Source organism: Oryzias melastigma, linkage group LG12, assembly GCF_002922805.2.
Source record: "Oryzias melastigma strain HK-1 linkage group LG12, ASM292280v2, whole genome shotgun sequence".
NCBI lineage: Eukaryota > Metazoa > Chordata > Actinopteri > Beloniformes > Adrianichthyidae > Oryzias > Oryzias melastigma.
The window spans coordinates 5,136,287-5,147,540 of record NC_050523.1 but is presented as its reverse complement, the minus strand read 5'-3'; the positions used below and the strand labels follow the sequence as shown (position 1 = coordinate 5,147,540).

Below are 11,254 nucleotides of genomic sequence, written 5' to 3'. Positions count from 1 at the left end.
GCATTTACGATATTTAAAGTAATACATTTACCAGTTTTTTTCTTGTAATATTCATTTTTTTGGTGTTCATTGTTCACAATGACCTGAAACTATATGAAGGTAAATCCTTTTCTGCTACTAAATATAAGTTTATATTTTAGATTGAATCACAAAATTACTGCAATAGAAGCAATCTGACAACTTGGACCATAGAATTAACATTTATTGTTGCAGAAGCGTTCAGATTGACTCCAAAAACGGAAGAAAAATATTCTGTTTTTTGAAAGTGCGCTTTGAATTCAAACTAACGCAGTAGTTTTTAACAACAACATGAAATCCTTCCAAAAACCCTCGTTTAAAGACCCACTCCGATCATCTTTTGAGTTATTATTCATATTTATTGTTCAATGTCATTTTTCATCAGAAATGTAACTCTAAGTTGTGGGTGGGACCAATAGAGTGAAGCAACCCAGCCCCCCATTCCCATCGCCTATCTGTTTAGGCTCTCCAGCTAGCTTACAGCCCCTCACACCCTCAACCCAACATTACTGGTGCAACAAAAACATCAAACTGGAGCTGAGTAGGGAGCTTGTGGCCCGCCCTGCATGTTTTAAACACTTTTTTGTTTGTTTGTGATTTACAACAATTTGAATAAAAAAAATAGTTAGAAAGCCTATTTTTCTTTTTATATATGTCAGAAAAAGGCTCAAAGAACATGTTAAAAACACAAAAAATTCAACATTTGCGTCAGAATCTAAATTATTTGAGACAAATTAGCGAATAAAAAAAAAAAGAAAGGTAATTCAACAGAGATGTACAAGCTCCATTTTTTTGTTTGGCCCCTATAGAGAAATCTTACTGATCATATTTAGATTTCAGTTGAATTTTTTATATTTGATTTATTCAAATGTGATCCCCTTGGAACTGTCTGTGCTGAAGATCATGAAAGGTTCCACACGTTCTGCACGCCGAGAGAACGAGATTCAGAAAACGTAGAAAGTGGATGTTTCTCTGTAAACAAGACATCTGTTCGTTTTCTCTTCCCTCCCTGTGCCAGTGTAACATTACCAAACACCATGCTGATTATGTTCCGCTATGAATTATTCAGCCTTATTTAATTTCACACTGTGAGTGAAGGATGTCGTGCCGTCTGAATGTTTCCAAACAGGTCAACATCTAAAAACCTCACGGTTTCAATGCAGAATATTTGTAGAAATTGATCTGATTTGTGTTCTCCATCCTTCCCCAGAGAGAACAACTTTGACTACCTTGAGTTCCGGCTGTGGATCGGCCTGTGGTCGGGTATATTCTGTCTGGTGCTGGTCGCCACGGACGCCAGCTTCCTGGTGCAATACTTCACCCGCTTCACCGAGGAGGGTTTCTCAGCTCTCATCAGCTTCATCTTTATTTATGACGCTTTCAAGAAGATGATCAAGCTGGCGCACCACAACCCCATCAGCACGGACTACAACAGCGACCTCGTCACCCAGTACGACTGTCGCTGCATTCCTGGTAAGATTCAGACCGGGACTTTTTTTGTGTTTAGCCACCACTGATAGCAGACAAAGAACCACATTTGGTTTTGCTCAATTTAGCAGGACTTAAGTGTGTTTGCAGTAGAAATAACAAATGATACAGAGATGTGTCAGCCTGCAGATACCACTGTTTACTTTCCCAACAGCCCTATCAGAATGAGAGCAGCGGCTAACAGGCCAGATATCACAACATGTTCTGAGGGTGCCGAAATGATGGACTTTCTCTGTTTGCACCACTGATATAAAAACGTGACGTAATGGCCGCTTTATGAGGAGAGCGGTACGATTCCTCTAAAGCTTATCACGGCCATTAAACCAAAGCTTCATTCACATTTCTTATCGCCCAGGTTTTAGACACCAACAGTCGGGAAGGTTTCAAAAGAAGTTGAACTAACAGTCATTACGAAACGTTTGAAAGCTTGTAATTTAATTTAATGGGGATCTGCCAAATACAAGCTCAGATTAACAACCGAATAAAACTCTTTCACTCTGACAGAATTAGTTAAATAACCTGGAAGAAAAGATGTCGACAATCTTTAAAAAAAATGTATTTTTGTTATTTTCAACATGTTTTTGTACCATTTTTCTGATGATAAAGGACATATATTAAGAAAACTTAGCTTAAAATTGCATTTCTGAGTATTTCTATATTGAAATTGTTTAAAATTAGAATCGAATGGGAAAAAACAATGAGTTGGGAAACATACCTTAGTTGTCGGGGCTTCACAAAGGTGATGGGAAGAGGGGCGGGGTTGCTCCACATCAACAATCACAACTCGGAGGCAAATTTTTATAGAACTTCTGCTACTCCGCAGGAACAATTTCCTAGAAAACGATACATGCTCTTTGATTTTTGGATAAAAATGTACAATCATTGTTAGAAAAAACAAAAAAAAAAGTGGATTTTTAACAGCTTTTAGTTACAAATTTAACGTTTTATTTCCCCCTCAACTCTTAGATTATGTTGTGCTCAGCTTTCTTCAGGTATCTCAGCAGCATTTTAATGTTTTTTTCAAATTTGAAGTTCTAAAAACCTAAATCTCGTCTTTTATGGTTCACATTTTTGTAGATTTTGTCATTTTTTTGCTGCAGAACAAATTCTTAACCAAATTTTTACGTTTGCAACCAGAATGTTGTTACATAAAAACGTTTCTGTTTATCTCTGTCACTGAGTTGAGCTGTAAAACAACTCCAGCTCATCGTTCTACCACAATCTTGTCTATTATGAGGGATTGCATATTGATGCAAGGCCAAACGTGATTATTTTAGATTCCATTGTCTGTACAGAAGTTACCTGAAATCATTCTACCAACTGGTTTGTGCTATATAGACACTAAATAATGGAACAATTGGAACAAATATTGGAACACTGAAAAATGACGTTTGGAAATCTATTTTCTATCAACTTTTGTGTGATGTGGCTTTCCACCTTTCGAGTTAATCAGGACTATTGACTGTATATGAACTCTGGAATGAGTGACTCCTCCCCCTTTTCTTTCCAAACAGGAAGTACCTGCTGGCTCCAAGAAGCCAAAATCCCTAAACTTATATAAGAAATTAGTCATTCTATTTGTCAGAATAACCATTCGTGCTCTGTTACCTTTTACTTTTAACAATTTCTTGCTAATCAATTTCTTTCCACGATATTTTTCTGTAGTTCAAGTTATTCAAAGTAAAAACTGACCAATCGGATGCTTAAATAAAGCTACGTGGTTGCATGTTGAAAACTTGTGAGAGATTTTGTGTAGTTCACTTTCTAGTGGTTGGGGGTCTGGACCTCCTTTAAGCTCACTCCAGATCGGTGGTTGCCATAGAAACGTTGATTCAGACCGACTTGAACCAAATGCTGCTTACTGGCAAATATCTGGTTCCTTCATGGCGGCGTCCATATAACCCCCCCCAAAAAAAAGGACAACTGAACTGACTTAATTTCATTGGGTGACGCCACACATACTTGGTCCAGTTCTCGTATACAGTCAGTGATTTTGATTGATGATGATGATGATGATGAATAACACGTGGCTGAAACTGACACAAATGACGGAGATTCTCGGACAAATCCCAGTTCCGCCTATCAAAATAAAGAGCTTTAAGAGACGAAACTGCAGCGTAGCTCCGACTTCTGGAAACTTCCTTCTGGGAATGAATCTTCCAGAAACCTGCAGAGCTCCTTGTTGACGCATCACACATGGGATGGGTGGAAAGGGCTGAAATAAACAAACATCTTAGAAAGCATCTGAGAATTTTCAGAGAGCAAACTCAAGGGAGAAGCATAAAAAAGACAGAATTGTAAACATTTCAAAACAAATTTTAATGAAGATAATTTGATTTATTTTTTTGTACTTTTTTGTCAAGCAGTTTATAATTTTTTTTACTCCAACACTTTTTTGTGTGGTAGCAAGATTTAAAAAAAAAAGCCCATAAATGCCTGTTTAGTTTGGTAGAAGGTGGATCTTGACCCAGTTTTAAAACATTGTGTGATTCCAAATGTTTTTTTCATTTCGGTGATATGGTATCATTGTTTCTCCTGACCAGGCAACTCATCAGATGACCTTGATATTTTTGCCTGGACAAACAGTACAGATGGTCCCGATCTGGTATGTTCTTATGTCTTTGTTTCATTTCTTTCTCCCCTCCTCCAGTTTAACTGAAGCTGTTTGTGTTTTTCTTTTGGCCTCCTCAGCCGGTGAATTTCACCTGGGCGTCCGTGACCAAAGACGACTGTGAGAGGTTTGGTGGACAGCTGGTGGGAGCGGCCTGCAAGTACGTGCCTGACATCACCCTGATGTCCTTCATCCTGTTCTTTGGGACCTACGCCTGCTCCATGGGTCTGAAGAAGTTCAAGACGAGCCGGTTCTTCCCCACGATGGTGAGCAGCCTGGTAGATAAGAACATTTGTAATGAAAAGCGCTGATTTATGACAGAGGGCAAAAGGAAACACCTGAGATCCATGAAGGAAGAATTCTGGTAGATAACTTTTATTTTAGTTTTTCAACTAAATATTTTGATTTTTTTTTGCCAAAAACCAGTGTTTTTCAACTAAATATTTTGATTTTTTTTTGCCAAAAACCAGTGAGAATTACTACCTTCTAACTATTGTTTTTAGATTTAAATTATTGAAAACTTGAAGGACACAAAATGCCTTGAGAGGACCTAGTATGACTTTTCTTCTTCTGATTTTTTTTTTTAATATTTATGAAACTTTGCGTACTTATTTACCATTTCATGGGAGCGTTTCCACTCAAAGTTGAATCATGAGCTACCAACGATGACCTTCCACGAATCAACAGGTTTGAACAGTAGCTCCGTGCTAACTGGTTCCTTCCTTTTCTCTATGGACCTACAACCAACAGGAGCCTAAAAACGGTCCGGTTCAGTCCGACTTTATTGGTCCATATTATAATAGAAATGCTCAAAATCCTGGACTGGACCGTACTGCACCACTTAGCGGAATTGGGGCTAAAGTAACCATAAGAGGGCTTGCTGATAAAATTGCCAATATCTTGATTATTCATTTACTGTTTACATGTATTCATGTGTTGTATATAAATATGTTTAAAGTATATTTTTGTCGTAGATATATATATATATTTTTTTTTAATCTGAAATGTGTTTATCCAAAAAAATGTAAAAGGGCAGATAAGTTCTCTTCCGTCTGTTCCCTTTTATTTCCTTTTTTTTTGTTTTTGTGGAAATAACATAAAATAAATTGAATTTAAATGGATTTTTTTCCACTCATTTCCAGGTGAGGAAGCTCATCAGCGACTTCGCCATCATTTTGACCATCCTCCTCTTCTGCGGCGTGGACGCCTTGGTCGGCGTGAACACCCCAAAGCTCATCGTGCCTAGTGAATTCAAGGTATTAAAAAAAGGCTTCCATTGATGAGTGTGCGTGGTCATTGCTCATGGCTCTGCAGTCGTGGGGGGACAGCGTTTCGTTCATTTTCCTCAAATTACGCGGATAATGATCCCTGTTTCTGCAGTACTTCTTCCAAATCTCGACATAATGCTCTCTTTGTAGTTTGGCTGTTGGACAGATATTACCTGAAACTAAGACACTGACATTCTTGGAGATCAGAAGCTCAAAGGTTAGCCAGCTGACAACACCCCCCCACCCCTGCACTGCCAGGTTTTGGCAGAGGAGCCGGAAGAACTTGATTAAATGTGATATGAGAACAGAGGCGGCTTTGTTTCGGGGTTTAATTCACTGTTCTTTGTTCTGGTTACCATGTACACATGGAGTATTTTTTTCCCCCATTGTTGATATTTTAAAAAAACATCCTATAGGTGTACGCATCGACCTGTCTTTCCTGTACCGGCACACTCCAACCATTGTTTTCCTGTCCCTCACAGCCCACAAGCCCACATAGGGGCTGGTTTGTTGCCCCTTTCGGAGGAAACCCCTGGTGGGTGTACCTGGCAGCTGCTCTCCCCGCCCTGCTTGTTACCATTCTAATATTTATGGACCAGCAGATCACTGCTGTGATTGTTAACAGGAAGGAGCACAAACTAAAGGTAAGCGCACAGCTTCAAAAGGAATGCTGGGTAATGTAGCTTCTTTACTGATCTACAAGTGAAGCTATGAATAAAAAAACAAGGGTAGCACTTTATAATAAAGGTTTGTTCATGCATAATTAAGCTTTATTTAACAATAAAATAACAGAACAGACACTTTTATGGATTACTTTACATTAAGTGCATTGTTTAATGCATTAGTTAGAAGGTAAGTTTTACTAAATTTAGTAAATGATCATTAATTTAGCTTCCTAACTCTAAACAAAAGCCAAAGTAAACATTTGCTTTATCATGGCTTTGCATATATATTAACTAAAATGTTGTTGATTCATACATAACATTAAGCAATTGCATAGATAAAGTTTTATTAAAGATTTGTTATGTATTAAGTACGGTTGAATATAAACATTAATAAACTGCAAACTAATGTGCTACATCATACACTTAGTAATGTAAAGTAATACATAAACACATTTGTTAACACATTATTTATTAGTTAAATAATGCTGAATTATATTAATAAACATTAACCAAATCATAAAGTATTAATTTAATGTTTTTCTGCTGTTACACAGGAAAAAATTCCTGTAAATAAAATAAATCATTACATAATTGTATAAAAAGATTAAAAAATTCAGATTGAAAGTTAAAGCTCCAATCACATATACGACTATACACAACTGCCCCTGTGTAATAGGAAGGCATCAGCAGAATCTTCAGGATTAGCTGCCGCCGCCCAATTTTTCTGAAAATCGTTGGCGTGGTCATGAATGCAGACGCCAGTTAGTCGGGCGGGGATGACATCATTGCAGAATCGGGCGGATTCATGTTCGGATGGCTGGCCGGCACCCGCTCTTACTGGATGATGTGTAAATGTATCCGGACGGCGGCGGTCCATATAAAGCCGTCCGGTATACCGAGACGATGTTCTTTGGCACGCTCGCCCACAATTTTTTAAAACGTCTGCTCCTGATTCACGACAATTAAAAAAATAGATTGTTGGAAATTCAAACTTGATTTGAATTTTACTCATTCATGCTCTCCATCATCAGAAAAAAATACTAGAACATATTAAAAACAAGCAAAGCACAATTTTCATCAGAATGGGTCTTTAAGATGACCAAAGCATTCTGGAGCCAAAGGTGCTGCTCTGGGTCAGAACCTTTGGCTTCAGTCACACATCATCTAACAGTTAAATGTCACAAAACAAGAAAGACTAAAAGAAAAAACAGTCGACTATTCTGTAGCCTCCTCCTCTTTGAGCTCTGATCTAAATCTATTTGTGGAAGGAAGTGAAACACGCCGCCGAGAGAAAACCCAAAATACATGCAAACATTGGCAGAAGTTTAACTGACAGATGCAGAAATGATTTGGTGGCAGTATTGAAGTTTGTGCAACAAAATACTGTTTTTATTGTGTTCTGAGGGTTTAAAAATGATCTTCATGGTTTTTCTGCTAAATTTTATACTATAAAAAGTGTGTTGAAGACTACATTTTGGGTAATCTGAATCTAACTTAGTTGGATTTTTCTTTTTCTGAGTATTTGCAGTCAATATTTGTTGCATGGTTTTGCCAAAAGAATCCATAAATCAAGCTGTTTTTTTAGTTGGTTGCACTAAAAGCGCAAACGTTCATGGTTACATTTCTGTCTGAAAAATAAACTGCATCCACTGTCACCTGAAATATACAGTTATTCTGCTAGTATTGCTGTTTCACATATTTTTTTACCGCAATTCTTGCCCTTTTTTATTATTATTTTTTAAGATATTTAAATTTGAGCGTTTAAACTACTAAAATAAGTGTAAAAAATGTTCATATCTGTTTTAAAGCCTTAAACATCTGTAATTGGACTTTATGGATTCCACCTGTCACAGGTTTCCACAATTTAACAAAGAGATGTAAAAGATGATGCATCAATAAACAAAGGTTTTGTGGTAATAATGGAAAATGTTGATCTAAAATCAAGGCTATTTTTAGTTTAAAAAGCCTCGAAAAACTGATATTTGGGAAAAATGAACTGCTCTTTCTCTGCAGAAAGGGGCCGGGTATCACCTGGATCTGTTCTGGGTGGCCGTCCTGATAATCATCTGCTCCTTCATGGGCCTGCCGTGGTACGTCGCTGCCACCGTCATTTCCATCGCCCACATCGATTCCCTGAAAATGGAGACGGAGACGTCGGCGCCCGGAGAGCAGCCGAAATTCCTGGGCGTCAGGTGAGGGGACATGATGACCTGAATGACCGCTAACGAAGGCTTCCATCATGATTTTAAAAGATCATATGATGAAAATTGTGTATTTTTACACGTTATTGTGGCATTTTTCTGATGATGGAGGATATTTATAAAGATTAATAAGCTTAAAGTTACTTTTATTTATTTAAATTGTTGTGAATCAAGAACCAGTTTAGGTTAGGTTGGAATGTGAGGGGCTGTAAGCTAGTGGGAGAATGTAAACGGAGAGCTCTCAGTAAAATGGAGCTGCTCTGCCACAACTCAGAAGCCGTTTTCTAATAAAATACTGATGCTCTGGAGAAAATATGTCATAAAAAACAACAGATTTGGGCCAAAATCAGTCTAATTATAATAAAAATAACTAATGGGAACATTTTGAAAATAGATTCAAAGATAATTTGGGTGGAATTTCACTTTTTCTGGTGATGATGAAACACAAAAAAGATCATAAAACAGAAACAGAGTGAACTTTTTCTTTGTTTATTGATGTTCTATAAATAGAATTGAATGGAGGGTAAAATAAATCAACACTTCTGAAGCAAACTGTTAATCTCATGTTTAATGATGACAGCAATTTCCTTCCGATTGTTTCCACAACCATTTTTTTGTGTAGTTTCCTCATTAAAAATATATTTTATATTAATGAAACTTGTGTATTTTACTCCAATAAGCTAAAATTCTGCTTTAGAGAAGTTAAAACAGTCCAATCTCATGATGTTTTTTGTTTTTTCTCCCCTCAATCCAGGGAACAGAGAGTTACCGGTATCTGCGTGTTCCTCCTAACAGGACTCTCTGTCTTCATGGCTCCAATCCTCAAGGTAACGCTCCAACTTTCCCAAATTTTTCCACTGCAGCTTGAACGACTGTTTGTCTCTTTCAGGACAAACTCCTGTCACATTCCTTTAAAATTCAAACTAATCTGTTTTTAATCGCCCGATTAAGAGGTCGTATGTGATGAGATTCCATGTGAAAGAAGCACGTTTATCAGGACTTTAAGCTGCAGCAGAAGGACTTTTTCATGAAGCTGCCAAACCAAAAAGTGAAAGTTGATGGACCACTGCTCCCCCTTGTGGACATTTTCTGCACTCATAGAAGTTTTCTTGTTTCTCAAAACATTTTTTTTACTTTTTGCAAGCTTTCTTTTTAAATAATCTTATTGCATTTAACAGATTTATTTCTGCTATTAAAGCTTTGTGGCTAAAAGTGAACGAGAGTTTAGGAACTTAACACCAGTAACCCTCAGAAAAGCTGCTTGTGATCTATTTATAGCGTTCCACGGACGCCAACAATGACTTGTTAGATGTCACGGTGGTGTGAAGACGGGGAAGTTTCTCTGGAATTTTCTCTGGCTGATTTCCTGCTCGTCACATTGGTGTGTTTCGTCCTTCTCTTTGTTGTGCAGTTCATTCCCATGCCTGTGCTTTACGGCGTGTTCCTGTACATGGGCGTGGCGTCGCTCAACGGCGTTCAGGTGAGTCGGTTCAGATCTGTTAACACATGCTAATGTCAAAGATGACATGTGAGCACAAGATAGTCGAAGAAAACCCACAACTTGGGAGAAAGTTTATTATTTTAAATGTGTGAGTGGGGAAATAAACTAAAAAAAATCAAGAAGTGATCGTATCAAATGAGGAAGTTACATAAAAATAAACAATTTCATGGGAGTTAATAGTTTATTTATATATATTTTTGTCAACTACAGAGTATTATCTTTAAATGTATCTATTAAAAAGATGCCATTCCACCTTAATGAACAGAAGACAAACAAACATTCTAATTAACTGAATTATAAATGATTAAAACTTTATCAACTAAAACAGTATATTTGCATTTAACTGTTGGCCTGCATTTCAATATTAGCATAACAAAAGAATTTTTCTCCAAAGTTTTCTTTTGGCTCAGACATATGTTTAGAAAAAAAAATGCAAAACAGGTGAAAAGAAAGCACAAAAACTACAGTGTTAACTTAACCCCGGAGAACTCAAGGGGTCAAATTTCCTTTTTTTAATTCTTTTTTTGTTTCATTAAAATTTTTTCCTTCTTTTTATTTATTATTTTAGTTTTTTTTTCATTTTGTTTTTGGCTACTGTACAATCTAAAATGAACAAAAATACAAATAGTCAAATTAATACTGAAAGCTTAGAAGAAATAGTTTCTTGGGTTCTGCAGGGTTAAATAAATAAATAGTGGTGATGCACATCACTATAAAACTGTCAATCTACAATCAAGCATAAATGTAGAACGATGTTAATATGCAGAAATGTTCCATAAAACAACTTTTTTTTGTGCAAATTTGCACTTCCCTCTGCTAAGAGTAATACGCTTTGAGTTTTTTTTAAGTTAAGTATTCGTGAATCTAAATGAATCACTTTAATTGAATCACTTTAATCACTTAAATTGGAACATTTTAAGTTTACAATATACAGATAGTTTATGAAAAGTGCATTTTAAGTTCACAGTGTCACTTTTAGTGTACATTAAGTATACTTTTAGTACACTAGAAAATACTACTTCTATGCTAAGAGTTTCCAAGTCCAGGTTAGTTAAAAATTCTGATTTTTAGAAGCATTTTTATAGAAATTCATAAATCTAACTGTCCTCCAGGAGTAGCTTAGAAGCCTGAACCCAAACATTTTTGTCTGAAAAATAAACTGCATCCACTGCTTTCTGGACTATGTAATCTACGTACACACCAGGCATGTGATGCACGTTTAAGAACGCACTAAACGGGCATTCTTGAACATGATTTTTGACATATGGTGTTCACACTGGACTGTTGATATCCAATACTCATGCGTGTGTCATGACTTGTCGTTTGCTTTCTCCACGTTTTTCTCTAATTGGTTAAAGTTCGACTTGTTTAACTTTTGAACGCGTGTGTAACGGCTGCACCTTTTGTTAAGTTTTGTTTGTTATGGAATGAAAAACGTGTATGGTGACGTGTGAACATGAGCGTTTTGAAGCCTAAAGCGAACACACGTACGCATGTTTACA

General features: G+C 36.8%; 1 protein-coding gene across 6 annotated transcripts in view; it reads left to right on the top strand.

The window, feature by feature from the left end:
- LOC112163205 (electrogenic sodium bicarbonate cotransporter 1) overlaps positions 1–11,254 on the top strand; it is a 44,683-nt gene that overhangs the window by 29,095 nt on the left and 4,334 nt on the right. For all 6 annotated transcript variants that reach the window (XM_024299480.2, XM_024299481.2, XM_024299476.2 and 3 more), the window contains 8 exons: positions 1,229–1,491; positions 4,050–4,111; positions 4,198–4,383; positions 5,260–5,373; positions 5,868–6,029; positions 8,064–8,242; positions 9,006–9,078; positions 9,663–9,731. In XM_024299480.2, the coding sequence (XP_024155248.1) occupies positions 1,229–1,491; positions 4,050–4,111; positions 4,198–4,383; positions 5,260–5,373; positions 5,868–6,029; positions 8,064–8,242; positions 9,006–9,078; positions 9,663–9,731 (1,108 nt within the window). The remainder of the gene's footprint in view (positions 1–1,228; positions 1,492–4,049; positions 4,112–4,197; positions 4,384–5,259; positions 5,374–5,867; positions 6,030–8,063; positions 8,243–9,005; positions 9,079–9,662; positions 9,732–11,254) is intronic.